Here is a 15,627-nt window from a genome sequence, read left to right as displayed (position 1 = left end):
ATCACTTGTAACAGTGTAACCTCTAGGACTTAGTTACAGCTGTTAATATAGCACTCAACAAACACAAAGGGGTGTCATATGTGATTCATAAAACTTTACATAGGCAATTAAACTACAGGTGGCACTTTAACTAGACATCTGCAGTGCATCTCCTTAATACACATGGCATGATAAGAATGTGATTGATACAATTCTTTATAGAGGATATTGGAATTTCGCCATCTAGAAGAAAGGGGAGGGGGTTGTGGAATGGCTTTAACACATTCATTCCTGCACTGAAGCCAAGAATGTGCAAATGATTAGACCAAATTCCAACACAGGGAGCTGATACATTGTTATCCCCTTAAAAGATGGAGCTTTGCTTTGATTGGCACACATCCAAACACCACCCATTCATTTAGAAGCCCTTTTGCAAAAAGCCATTTGCCCTGTGTGTGCCTTTAAGGGGCTGTGTCCAGGAATGGCTGAGGGTTTGGTTTCAAGTGACGTGCTCTGCCTCCTGTCTGCCAATGAACACTCATTAACTGGAGCCCAAACACATTTTACTACAGAGCTCAATAGCCAGTCACAGAAAGTGTCCAGGAAATACAAAGACTTTTTTTTTTTAAACCAGACACCAGAGCAAGCTTGCAGAACTGTGAGTATGGAACTTCTACTGCTAAGGGTTTTGATGACTTAAGTATTCCAGATGATCAAGTGAAAGTCCCTCTGGGTCCATGATTTGTGGACTGTTTTGCAGAATTAATGAAGCATCACTAAACTGCTGTGATCACACTATATTGGCAGCCATACATTGAATACAAAAGAGGCAATGATTGCTTGCAATTGTATCTGTATATTCATTAACATTTTATCTAAAAACCATCAAGGTGCAGTCATTTCCTTTATTTATTGTGATATTCAATTGTTTTCTTTGTCATGATAATATCATTGTCTGTGTTCCCCACCAGAACAAGCAATTATTTTCATTTATTCTTTTATTTTGCTATTTTTTTTTCTCTGTTTGAGAAAGCAAGCATTGTGCTTTGTATGAACAAATTCAGTCTTAATTTACATTTATTAGCATTTTGATACAATAAGTTATTCTAGATTCTAGATTGCAGTGCATGTTATCTCATCTATAAAGCAGGATTCAGAACTAGAGCTCAGTGGAATAAATGTTTTCTGCTTTGGGTATGACTTCAGGTGTCTCTTAAAATGACTATATTTAATACAATTTTATTTTCACAAATGCAATTGTTTCATTGATTCATTTTACACACCATCCTAACAAGAATACTTGAAGTGGTAACAACAGCCTTTGCATCATGTCCTAAATGGTATTCTGGAGTGAACTGCTATAGACTGTAAGCTCGTTTGAGCAGGGTCCTATTCAACCTATTGTTCCTGTAAGTTTTTCTTGTAATTGTCCTATTTATAGTTACATCTCCCTCTCATAATATTGTAAAGCGTTACGTAATCTGTTTTCGCTATATAAATGGCAATCATAATAATAATAATAACTGGAAAGACATTGTATCCCCTGGGGATTTAGGATGTTCCAGAGATTGTCATATTAAGGGTTAAATGGCTCCAATTAATAAATCGTCTTCTAGAGTACATTTAAAATCCAGAAGCTCCAAATAAATGTACCATGTTACAAGTGCAAAATGTTTATAAACAATGTCAGAAAACTTCAAAGCAAGCCATGGAGATAGACAGACAGACAGACAGACAGACAGACAGACAGACAGACAGACAGACATACATACATACATACATGTATATTATGACAATCAGCTATATGAAATTATATATTGGAACTGTTTGATAAATAAATATATAGCACGATAGCACTCACTATTGTTTAAGAACCAGTGCACTCCTTTTAATTTATCATTAGATTATCATTAGTAGGAGTTGCTAATATTGTTCCAGTGTCTCAAAGAAAATACCTTTAGTATAAATCCTCACCTCTGGGTAGTTTGTACTTTTTCCAAGCATACAGTGCAACTTTAAAGACAAAATCAAATATATTTTAATTATTATTAAATAATAATAATAATAATAATAATAATAATAATAATAATAAAGATTCATAGTATAACAGATCAAGGTATAACAAGGTATATTGTGCCCTGTTAGAAGTGTGCCCATCTTAATAGAAATGCCATTAAAGGATTAGAAACAAGGTTTATAGGAGCTGTTTAAACATTCTTACAGAAATATGAACTGCAGATCTTATTAATGGGTGATACATGCTTGTTCAAAAGCTCTTCATGTAAGTGCTAATCTAGCACATATGACAGATATCTGAAGTCCTTGTTAAGGTCCTTACTGGAATGGGGGATAATTATAGGGGAAGAATTTGTGACCTTGATGTGTATGTCCCCCCCCCACTTAAAATTCCTTTGAAATTAGCTTCAGTGAAGTGCTGTTCATACACTCACTGACTCTATCTCATTCTATTTCCTCCAAGCCAATCTAGGTCAACATACCATTAAATATTACCCAGCTCTCCTCATTAAATAGCCATTGTAAAGGGTCAACAGGAAATGTGGGAAAGTTCAGAATTTGAGCTTTGTTAACTTGTTCGATAGAAATCACTAAGACATCAAGGTGTGACAGTGTTGGTTGGGAAGTGACATTGTAAAATCTATTGAATATATAACAGGCTTTCTGTATTTTTTTTTTTTTTTTTTTAGATAAGGCTGTTTCCATGGAGTCTAGAAGTGTATATATAGACACTCATATGGAGAGATTCATTTCCAGCTTACTGCAGTATTGCTGGCAATTAATCAGTAACAGCTATATGCCAAACACATTTACTGCCAGGAAATAAAACGCACACTATACATAGCACTGCAGATAGTTGTTCTATAGAAACTCCTTCAATCCAAGCAGCTGTTGTGGCCTTTGTGATCATTAGCAAATCTGGGGGTGGAAAGGAACTTGAAACTGAGCCCCAATCTTTATTGTTTGACATAGCTAATTTCCTCTAATAAGACTAGAATTTCAGTAGTAGGTTATATTCTCTTTATATCATTATCCTCTGCCATTATCACATACACATCCAGTGTTGCAACCCCAGTGTTCATTTACCAATAATCCCTCTTTCCTTTTAACAGATTTGGATATTTTAGGCCCCAAAAGGCATTAACTCTTTTTGTGCCAGACATATGAGCAACGCCTTGTTTGACAATTACTTATATAGAGCTCTATGGCATTAAAAAGTTGAAGAATTCCCAGCCAGGATCAGCATACAGCAAAGGCAGCACAGATGTTACACATTTTCCATTTCCCTTTTAAAATAATTCGTTGACACTTGTACCCATTCTTCATTCACCCTGGGTCATACAGCAAGTGCAGCCAACTGACTTAATTGTCTGTTACAGCTTGAGTTCCTCACTTTCCAGTGGGTAGATTGCCATGATTAGCACTCTAATGTCATGCAACATACAAGGAGCATTGTGAGTTCATTTTCCATTTTGTAATATTGTCTTCTGCTGGAGCTCTCGCCAAGTTCAGATCCTCAATCACTATAATTTAGTGTCGAAGGGTTGAAAGAGAGATACTTAAAGTCCGGACATTCCATTGAGATTTGCTTCAAAGTGCCTTGTACCCTATAGGTATAACTCAGTGTCACTGGAAACAGAGGTTGTGTTTTGATGTCTGCTCATTTCCCCAATGGGGCTTGGGTTAGCATCTGCTTTCTGTATAGAATTCAATGCAGATGACAGAAAATTTAGGATAGAGTGGGTAACACCCTTCCAGGTTACAGTGCAAACAGATGATTTAATTTCAATTGCATATTAATGTGAGATCATTGGCTTTCCCATATAAACTGCGCCTGCAGGAGCATATGTTACCGGCTCTCTGACAGATCCGATTACACAGTTTCACAGAAAATGAAATGGTCTATAATACAGAATGGAAAACACATATAGAGAGAGGACAGAGGTGTTATGGCGCTGGATCAGCTGTGTAAATGGATTTCTTTCCAGAGTATGTTACGGTATGATCACTGGGCCCAAATATCTTTAAACCTGTCACCATTCACTTGTACGTTGTATCTGTTCGTTGTACCACGCCATGTAATATGACAGTGTTCTATAGCTAAAGTAATAATTATGATAAAAATGTATAATGACATCTTCACCTTATATCTGTTATCATGATGCTGCTTGTCAGTTACTAGCAGTAATGTATAGCCAATGTATAAATGTAAATCGCTACTGAATATGTTGATACTGTAAAATTACTACACATAATAATAATAATAAGTAATCCATGGACATTTTGATTTGACGATATAAATGGTTTATTGCTAAATTAACCAAATGCACAAATATTAGAAAACACGTTTTAATTCTCATACAAGTACATCACTTGTACGGTTGAGAGTCAACTGTCAATCAAATTCAACCTACATTAAACCTCAGGATGGATTTTCTACATTTTTCCCCCCCAAATCTTGGCTTCCCAGCGGTTTTTATAGTTGAGGTTAGAGTTTTAAGGAAGAAACATAGCATATTTCTAAGAATGTTGTTTTGAAGATGAATGGTCTAGTTGCTTAACAGTTAATTGTGGAAAGCCAAGAAAAAGAACTCCAAAATTATGTTTAAAATAGCTGAGCTAGAACATTTCTCAAGTTCACCTCCCTTTCCATATGGTCTGTTTTGGTCTACATTCACAACATACAGGGGTTATTCACTGTAGTGAGAATTCTAAGTGAATTTCAAATTTTAACCCAAAGTAGTTGATGTTAAAACAGAGCTATTTTGGACCCTGATAGTTAATAAACTGTTCAAACAAAACATAAAATGATGGGCATGAAGTGTCAATCACTGTCATATTGTATTATATTGTACATTCTTTAGAACTCAAGCACTTGAAAGGTTAAAATAATTTCATTTTACCACCTACCTATCTTTAGAACTATTACGACATTGCCTGTCATTCACTTTCATAGCAATCCTTACATTTAGAGATTATTTATATATAGATTATGGATATATCTGCCTTTCCATAAAAAGAAGAGGTTTGAATACTGTGATATAACCTAATTTATCACCCCCAGGAAACAGTACACTTGCTATATGATACCATTCAATTTCAAGGTTATTGAAATTGTAAAAATAGAAACATATTTAGAGATATATCCAACATGTCACACTTTTCTGTTTTTAAATAGAGATTTAGTAATTAGAGCTGGAATGAGTACACCAGGCAGTGCAGTGAGAACCCAGATGTGTGCCTTGTGCAGATTAATGTGTGCATCTTTTATGCTAAATCTTGTAACATCCTTGCTGCCCCTAGTGCTCAAGAATTTGTCCATTATAAATAATACTGTTAATAGTTATAATAACAATAATTGTGTTGACGTGAAGCTTGTGAAATAATATTTTAGTGAATTTTGTTAGCCAGATTTTTACATCTGTTTGTTGTCAATCTGACCAGTGATCTTATTTACTACAGTAAATCATGGAGCTGATGACACATTTAAAACATCTTACTTTGGCTTTTGCAACTTTTTTTGCAACTATGATGTCCTTAAATATGCAGGTCTGATGTCAGTTGTTTATAGTTCACTATTTAGTAGATATACCTCCCCAAAAAAAATTCAACTTTGTCGAGACAAAAATAAGCTCACCAACTGCTCGACAAACTATACTTTAATTATTCCTGTTACATTTGACCGCTTTTCCTGCATTCCTATTGGTTGAAAAGTAAAACTATTTGGCTGCTACACAAAACCATTGCTGAAACCACAAACACTTAGCTGTTTGATAAACAATCACAACATTTTTTGATGGTGGTTTTAGATCAAGCTTGAGTTTATTTTCTGTTACCGATGGCAAATAATAATAAATACATTTTTTTTTTTGATAATTTGACCTTTTTTTTCTGTTCCTTTACAAGATTGTGACCATCTGATTTGGAATAATATAACAGTAGAAGAACACCATGCTTGGCGGATTAGCTGGGATTCTTTTGCTAGCCAACGCTTGCTACTGTCTCCCATTCTACAACGGATTCTATTATGATCACATTCTGAACAACAAAACGGGAAATGGGAATGGAGAAGGTAAAATGAATATTCAGTTTTCAATAAGAACTTTATTTCTGCTTTCTTCTGCTATTGTGTGGTAGACAGAAAGCATTTTGTTTGCTTTGGTCCAAAATAATTGTGCCAGTAATGGTACTATCTAAGGAGTAATGGGTGGCAGAAGACTGTACAGCATCCAAAATTTATTTTAATCCCTATGGAAACCAGATAACTATGGTTAGATCACTCCCCCCTCTTACCCCTTAAGATGTTTCAGTTTTATTTTGGGTAAATATGTCTCTATTTAAGTCAAAGCACAAAAATGACAAAAACCTTACAGTAATAACCTTACAATTATAGGACAACTCATTTTACAATTACAGAGTATGCATAATGATGGTTATTTGGAAAACAGATATTCAAGTTAGCCACGACTTGTTCTTTTTGTAATTTTGAACATTTTAAAGACAAATGTTTTATGTTTCTACATATGAACTTTGTAAGGAGAACCGGCCTCTAACTAGAAACTGAGCTTTCTACTTTTAAATGACATACATACATAATTAAAAATGGCAAGCTCTGTTTATTGACTTGAGGGAACCAAATTAGATGAGTATGTAGGGACTATAAAAGCCATGCAGCTGTTAAATGCTGTCACTAGTTGTGTTTCCATGTGACAAGGTAAACACAAATGGTCTTGTTGTGTAAATATACCTTGATGTTGGTGAAGAATTGTTTTAACGGGGCACTAAATGCTCTCGTAATTAAAATATAATAGCAATACCCAGAGGGATCATGCTGGTTTCCCTTGACGTTCGTTTGTGGGCACGACTGGAAATCGTATGTATTCTCCTTGTCATTTTAATGCTCCCCCAAGCGTACAATCACTATGAAACATATGTTAAAGTTTAGACACATCCTGCTTCAGTAGAATGCAAAGATAATGCATTTAGTGTACTTATTGCTTCCTTGAACATTTTCAAGATTTAGATCGTTATAAACTCTAGGCAGTTCCCTATATAACCCAAATGGTCATCTGCCTTTTATATTGGGCATCTTCGGCTCTCTATCAGGGCTCAGGACCTCTACTTGTTTAATTTCAGAAGACAAATTAGAATCTATGGGTAAGTTGTTAGAGCTTCATTTTAGAGGTGAATAAGTACAAATCTGTTGTCTGACACAGAAAAGCAAGCAAAACCAAAATGCTCACTAATATAAAAATGTGTGTGTATAAATATATATATAACAAAAGGTAAAGCACTTTTCACCTAAAGAATAGTAACACAGGATATTCCAGAGTTATGAACTTTAAGGTAAGAAGCCCAAGCTCTAAAAATAGTCTCTCTGCCGCTCTGTATGTTAGTTCTGGGTACTACATTCATTGAGCAGGGCCCTCAACCCCTCTGTTCCTGTGTGTCCGACTTTTCTGTTTACAACTACATGTTTGTTCGTCCACCCATTGTAAAGCGCTGCGGAATTTGTTGTATATAAATAATTACAATTATAATAAGGGTTATTCGCATAACAGTAATCCTTTAGGTATCTTCTTGGGAATGTGTAATTTGTGGCCAAAATAGCCAAGAGTTTTGCCAAATGTAAGTAATTTAGCCTAAAGTATTACATTCCTTGGTTAAGTCTCAACCTTGACCAGCCCTAAGTATCTTGTAAGAAGTACCTGTAACATCGGACTGTATGAGAAGAGATTTGGTGAATCAATGGCAAGATATGATCTCACACGCCCCCTGCTGGAAGATTTGGAATTTGATATGGAAAAAAAAAGCAAAACAAAAACATTGGTATCATATATTTGCTGTAGAAAAATATTTCCAACTTGGACTAACCAGTCAATTCACGATTCAATCCAGTGCAAATCTGAAATGACATAGGTTTAAGGAAAGAAAATCAATAGTGATTATTCATGAGAACAAATATCTTGCCCATTTTTACAATCACTTCAAATTTCAGATTTTATTGTCTCAAAATAACTCAATGCATATTCCAGGCAACACATATCAACCAGAGTGCTATTTTGTTCGTTCTGTAATATATTACTATTATAGGTATTATACAGTAACCTGCGCCATGTCCACATGAATCATCTTTTGTTGATTTTTGTTGCAAGTTCTTGAAGGTCATAGAACTGAGAAAGTGCGTGTGGCTCCATCTCATGGTTACCCCCAGCAGTGCAGGTTTTTAGGAATGTTTAGAGTAAATGAGATACTTGATGTTATTGAGCCTTGGTCTACCTTAGTCCTGACCAAGCGCAAGCATGCACCATGTTTTCATTACCAGATTCAGACATCAAAATATACCATAAAAGAACAGACTGATGCAGGCACTCAAGGTGTGTAAATCAGGCAGGTTTACTGGAGAACACAGTAACGTTTCGACTTCAACTCAGGTCTTTATCAAGCTTGATAAAGACCTCAGTTGAGGTTGAAACGTGGCTGTGTTTTTCAATAATCCTGCCTGATTTACACACCTTGAGTGCCTGGATCAGTCTGTTCTTTCTACTATTGACCGAGTGCAGGAGATCTCTTGTTTACACAAATCAAAATATACCATGTCACTCCATAACAGTCATACAAAACAATTTTTTTGTGTCCTCATAAGTCATGATGTTCCTTTTGGCTTCCTTTTTCCATCAGGCCATCGATGTCTTCTGTCACCTTTTACTAACTATTATTTCTATTTTATCTTTCTCCCTTGCTTTAACAGATCCCCTTTCTTCCCCTTTCCTTCATTAGTGATTCTTACCATGCCTTTTCAAATCTTCACCAATGGGCACTGGGGTAAGGGTGACAGCAACACATTCCAGAGTTATTCTTGCTTGTTGTGTGAAGTTATTACCTGTGTTGCAGTGACACAATGTGTGTCTAGGGAGTGTTCAGCCAACATAATGTGAAATGATAATAGCAGCTGTACATATAGACACCCTAGTCAATAAATGCACAAACATGTATGAAATGAAAACATGTTATTAATTAGAATAAATTAAGCGAGCATATAGTAAAAACACTGTTACAATTCTTAGTTCAATGTATTATTGTTATCAACATGTTTTCACTTCATCACTGATGCATAGAACATATTTACATGTTTGATTTTTTTTGCAAAATAAAAACAAGTCTATGCATTATAATGCCCCGATGTGTGGGGGACTTAAGGACATTATTTCAGATTCGGTGTGAAGGGTTATTGTTTTGATGCCCTGAGATGTTATGTATGTGTTTAAGTGAATGGGTATATTCTCAATGTTCCAAATGCTGTACTGCGGACTGCATTATTTTTTACACTAATATGTACTTAATAATAGTTCAACCTCACAACTCGTGCCTTTCTTCATGAAGGCATGAGACAGAAGCATTTGTTGAATCTAAACTTTTTATGTGTTAAAATGAAGCTTCTCCAACTTGGCTCATTTTGCCAGTTCCCATGTGTTTTTTCATTCGACACTGAGCTTTCTGTGAATCAACAACTAACTTCAATATTTTTCCCATCTCAGCAATTTTTGGACACAATTTTCAAGACAATTATTAACTCACAACTCACTGTGCAATTAATTTACCCCAATATCTATGTACGGTCACTCCCTGGTTTGTCAAAATGCAGACTTTTGTAAAAAAAAACCAAAAAAAAAAACCTCATTATTCCTTACTGTAGATTGTAACTGAGCTCCATCTAGTGGATGATTTTGGTAAAAGACAATATCTGCATATACATACCTATCTATCTATCTATCTATCTATCTATCTATCTATCTATCTATCTATCTATCTATCTATCTATCTATCTATCTATTTATCTATCTCTATCTCTCCCTCATCTCCATCTGTCTGTCATTATTTTTTTGTAGAAAACTTGTTTGAATGTGTTTTATCCCCCCAGTTCTTAATAATAATAGTAACAATAGTAATTTTTTTTTTGAATTTTTGACAAAATGTGATAAAAATAATGCTATAAATTGGTAGCAGAAATTTCTAAAGTTAAAAACTGCTCATCAACAAATTCTGCATTTTCTTTCCATTCTAGTCATTCATTTTAATGGTGTGAAGCTTGTGGTGAATACTCCTCATGATGCCCTTTTTGGTTACCGCGGTGGCAATATTACACTTCCTTGCTCATTCCATTATGAGCCAAAGATTCACAAATCGGAGAGAAAAATCAGAGTCAAATGGTCCAAACTTCACAAAGATAACACCAAGGAGAGGGATGTTCTTGCTGCCATTGGTTTACGTCACAAGAGTTTTGGTGAATATAAAGGTCGTGTTTACTTGCGTCAAAACACTCCAAATGAGGTGTCCCTCGTAATAACTGACTTGACACTAGAGGATTATGGTAAATACAGGTGTGAAGTCATCGATGGTCTGGAAGATGAAAGTGGAATAGTGGAACTGGAGCTGCGTGGTAAGTAATTAACAAAATAAATAAAAACAAATACCTATTATTAAGGTTATCGTAAAATACCTGGCTTTAGAATTTTACGCATGAACAATATAATGATTTGGCGTTGCAATCTCTGGATCCTAGGTATTGCAACAGGTGATATAGATATAAGGTGGTCAGGATACTTTTGTCTTGGGTGGCATGAATTCATACCTGGGAATTCTCCTTTGAAATTCTAGATCTGACAGCTGATTGGTGGGTTTTCAGGCCTAACATCTCATTTCCCAATCTAATTCTTCCATATTCTTTGGGTGCCACTACTTACTTATAGAGTTAGAACTCTTGTTTTCCTGTCAAGTCTACTCTTTCCATTATTGCAAGCTATTTCTAGGAAAATTCCCAGCAAAGTCCACCCCCCCCCCCCAAAAAAAAAAATCCAGCAACAGTTTGGGTCTTTATGAAGCCAAAATAAATGGTGCGAGATGTTGGAACAGCTGTATAGGAAACCCATTAACAAGCAGGTTAGTTTTTCACCACTAGTTTAAACTATTAACTCAATTGACAGATCAGATAGCAAATATTTTCTGGAAACAATTGAATTTGGAGCTCAGCTTCTGCTCAGTGCTTGGCGAACACGTATATTCTATACAATTGTACAGTAACAGTATTTACTTTACATTTCTGAAGCAACCACTGGATGTCAGTGTTTACAAAATGTTTGAGTTATTTATTTATTTTTACGCTGTATTTTTGATGGTAAAGAAATACAACTATTATGATTTACTTAACATGCTGCACACAGAAAAACAAAAATAATGAACTTTAATAAGCTTACTGATAATAGGTTCAAATCACAAGTGGATGGGTGATGTGCTACTCAAACAAGACATTCTGTTCTATGTTACATGGAGAAACATATAAATCAATACGAGCTAAATATGACATGGATCAAATGACATGGAAAAAATAAAAAATGACTGGAGAATTTTTCAATTTGGCTATTTTTGCCTTAAATTTGCCATTAATCCCGAGTTTAGAAAGTAACCCTTAAATAACTGGCATGCAGATCTATTCTAAATTGTAGATATTTCAGCATGACAATGATTCTTTCCATAATCGAATGAGCACTAAGCATACTGACATATTTCCAGTTAGGTAAATATAGTATTTAACATATAGGTTAAATTTCATTTTCATCCATGAACTGTGGACATTTTAAATATGAGTTGCAAATTTTAGACAAAACATTATAAAAGTGAAGAGATGGGAACATGTAGAGAAACCTCAGTTTTTCTACGTAGCCGCCAGCCTTTAAATTCAGAATTAGCAGTGTTTACCCTCTGCTCCTACTAAGCACCAAAGCTCTTGTTGGCCACAGCTTCAGATATTTGTTGAAAAGTGGAGTTTCAGTGATACAGATTCAGTGATCCATTTTGAGTTAATACTACATGAAAATATTGGCTGCTATATAGTAACCAGGGATGGGGCTTCAGCATTAGGGACTCTGAAGGCTGGCAGGACCTTCATGGCCAGTGGTTCGGTTGGGGAGTTCAGTAGAAGAAATAACAAATTATATTTTTTGGTATTTACATGGCATGCCAGGCTGTCATGAATTGTATTATATAGCATTTTCTTATGTTCTAGAACCAGATCAATGTACGTAGGTGAAATTATTTATCAATATTTAGTTAATGTTTATGATATTTTATATTAGTTATATTAGAATATAATAATTATTATTATAATTCTATAACATGTAGTACTTTAAAATCCAAGGAGAGCCACACTAGATATCACTGTTCGGTAGTCTTCTCTGATTTGAAAAACATTTGATTAGCCCCTGTGCTAACTGAAGTCTTCTTTCTATAGGAGTTGTATTCCCTTATCAACCTCATCATGGTAGGTACCAGCTGAATTTCCACGATGCGAAACAATCTTGTGAAGCACAAGACTCCATGTTGGCTTCCTTTGAGCAGCTGTTCAAGGCCTGGATGGATGGTTTGGATTGGTGCAATGCTGGCTGGATAATGGATGGCACAGTTCAGTACCCAATTACTTTGCCGCGTGAACCTTGTGGTGGGAAAAATATGGCTCCAGGTGTCAGAAACTATGGAGAACGTCACAAGAACCTTCACAGATATGATGCTTTCTGCTTCTCGTCTGCTTTAAAAGGTGAGCTCCAAGAGGCACATGTCTATTATCAGTAGCCTTCACATCTGGGCTTTTTATAAAGAATGGGGGTCACACACAATGATAAAACAATATCAACAAGCAAATCATCATCGTAAAATGCTAGACAGCAATTTAGCCCTGGCTGGCAAAAAATGCCCCCATACACACACTTTGGAAGGGTGACATAAAAAGGAAAAGTATCCATGGTGGTTAAAGAGGACAGCTGAGATTGAAAAGTCTTATGTGGCACAGATCTCCTTTGGCACAGACCTCTTACATTGCTTGTATGCACTTTCAGTAGGGGAAGATATAGGAATATAATGTAATACCCCAAATACTCCAAACTGTCAGAGAAAGCAGTCCAGAGAAGGAACATTAGAAAAGTAGAGTATGCCTAAAAGGCACTAATCTCTCAGTTAGGTATAGCTGACCTTATGAGTCATGGTCTGGGTGCATTGCCATGTGTGTGAGCTAGTGTGTATTGAGAAGATGGGAAAGCTATTTCACTCTCCTGGCAGATAAATTATTAATCCCTTTGCTGTAAACTTTGAGTACAATGGTGCATATGTTGTCCGCTATAAAACAGAGCTGTTTATTTTAGCAATGTTTGCAGAATTAATGCTTCGTGTACCAGAAAGGTGAGCAAATATTCAGCTGTGAGAGTAAACAGCGTATTTGTACCAGACCGTATATAAATCAGTTTATTCTTTTTTTTTCCTAGAAAATCTGTAGTTATTCATTATTGGATTATATTGGACTGAATAGTCTGGTTTCTGTTTCAAAAAAAGCGACAAACTATTTAAAAGACTCAATGGTTTTTAATGGGGAATAGTTCACCACTGACAAGGGAATTGCAAACTAAACTAAAATTGCTAAACTGTAAAAATAAATATTTAAATTTGGCTATATTTACCTACAATATGCAATTCCTTTCTCAATGGTGATTTATTTTGTATTGAATAACTCCCTTAATATTTTTTTTACGATTTTATTATATTGATATTGTGATAATATGCTACAAATTCTCCACTTTCCATACCACAGGAAGGCTGACCTTTTTTTTGTTACAGAATTCTGTATTTATCTTTCCTTAAAAAGTTTCACACAAAATGATATAAGAAATAAATCCACAAATGTGACAAAACCACCTGTAGTCTATGTAAGGAAAAAGACTAGCAAATGTTTCTTCTTAATAATTACCAGTGTGCTTAAAGAGAATATATCCGATAGTTGTCTTACTAGAGGATATATATACCAGTGTGCTTATATTACTGAGATATTACTGAGTTATACACTGACCCTATACACAGAAGTACATCTAAAAGAGAATGGTGGAAGAACATAAAATTACATTTTTTGAAAGTTCTGAACAGCCCAACAGAAATTTTGTGATGTTGCCAAGATTGAGCAGTTCATTTAAGAAGGCCCTGACTTATCAATGGTTTGAAGCCCTTTGATAAAAAAGAATGGGGCAAATCCCCCCAATTTGTGATTGATTCGCTTTTAAGTGTTTAGTGGACATCATATTAGAAGAGGTTCCACCAATTACTAAGTCTAAACGTTCACGTTTAATTGTTGTCAACTGGAGGCACTGAATATTGGTTCAATAAGTTCAGCAAAGAAATGAAACGGGTATTATAGCTAGTGTTTGTGTGATACAAGGAAATCTCGTGAAACTGTTTCATCTTTCTAGTCATTTGTCTATCACTATGAAAATTTGTTCTGCTCTATAAACTTGTCCTGACATATTTTCTGGGTTTAAAACGACCTATATTATATCATTACTGCAGGACTGACAATTCCATCTTTTTTATCCAAAGTATTTTTGATTTTGTTAACCATAAATAAAAACAAAGGTGTGCAGTCAATTTTTCTGCTCTATACCATTTAAACCTTTTTTCTCCCTGATATATAAAAGTAAACAGATATATTAGTTTGTTAAATTGCAAAGCAATTAAATTCCAAGTAACAAAGCCACTCTTATTTTGTAAGTTATACCTTATGGGGGGTTAATTGGAATTTGAAGCGCTTAGTTGCGAGCTCGATTTTCTTAATTACAAGCCATTATTTAATTCAGAACCATTTTGCACAAATTTGTTATCACAATTACAAGTTGTTATTTTTGAAAAAAAAATATTTTGCACTTTACATAATTAAATGAGTGCAAATTCTTTACTTCAATTTTATGTTTTATTTTGTTGTCTTTCTAGCATAAAAATATAAAATGTTATCTCTGATTGATGCTAGTAGTGAGCCTGTTATGATCTCTTATCTTTTAGGAAAAGTTTACTACCTCGAGCATCCTGAGAAGTTAACTTTTAAAGAGGCCAAAGCAGCTTGTGAAGAGGACGGAGCACACATTGCAAAGGTTGGACAATTATTTGCTGCCTGGAAATTCATTGACCTTGACCGCTGTGATGCTGGATGGTTGGATGATGGCAGTGTCCGATACCCTATCGCTTTCCCCCGTCCCAACTGTGGACCTCCCGAACCTGGAGTACGAAGTTTTGGGTTTCCAGCAAGACACAATAAGTTTGGAGTATTTTGTTACAAGATGAGCTAAACGATTCCCTTCTGAAAGCTTGGACAGTCACTTGGGCAGAATTTCCTTCCATTCTAGCAGACTGGTCCTGGTGCACACAGGAAAATGAGAAGTCTCTGCAGAAAAGTTTTCCCCCAGGAAGGCCATAAAACAGAATATATGCAAATATAAGCTTTGGGGCCATGTATCAGGCAGTCAATTGTCCCCCTGTTGTCTTTTTATTGTATGTGTTATTTCTAAGACATGGGTTTAATATTTTTTTTAAATTGTTATATGTCATGATATTTATGTTTTCGCCAATTTAATAGAGTTAATAGAAGGAAATACATATGAATACAATGTCAATAACTTGCATATATAGGGTGAGAATGCCATTGCCGATATATGACCGTATATGATACTACTTATCTCCTATTTCCTATTGTGAATTCTGTTTAATGGCTGATTGTTTTGTGCAAGTACATGAAGTAAAAAAAGAAGACAACCCAAAAAAAATATT

General features: G+C 35.2%; 1 protein-coding gene across 1 annotated transcript; it reads left to right on the top strand.

Annotated features, from left to right (window-relative positions):
- The first annotated feature begins 532 nt into the window (after positions 1-532).
- Positions 533-15,425, top strand: HAPLN3 (hyaluronan and proteoglycan link protein 3). Its single transcript, XM_063448886.1, has 5 exons — positions 533-637; positions 5,902-6,067; positions 10,061-10,435; positions 12,284-12,586; positions 14,866-15,425. The coding sequence occupies exons 2-5, from the start codon at positions 5,947-5,949 to the stop codon at positions 15,147-15,149; spliced, it is 1,083 nt and encodes a 360-aa protein (XP_063304956.1). The 5' UTR covers positions 533-637; positions 5,902-5,946; the 3' UTR covers positions 15,150-15,425.
- Positions 15,426-15,627: the final 202 nt, after the last annotated feature.

This window comes from Pelobates fuscus, chromosome 3 (assembly GCF_036172605.1).
Source record: "Pelobates fuscus isolate aPelFus1 chromosome 3, aPelFus1.pri, whole genome shotgun sequence".
NCBI classification, from domain to species: Eukaryota; Metazoa; Chordata; class Amphibia; order Anura; family Pelobatidae; genus Pelobates; species Pelobates fuscus.
This window is presented reverse-complemented; position numbering and strand designations above follow the sequence as displayed.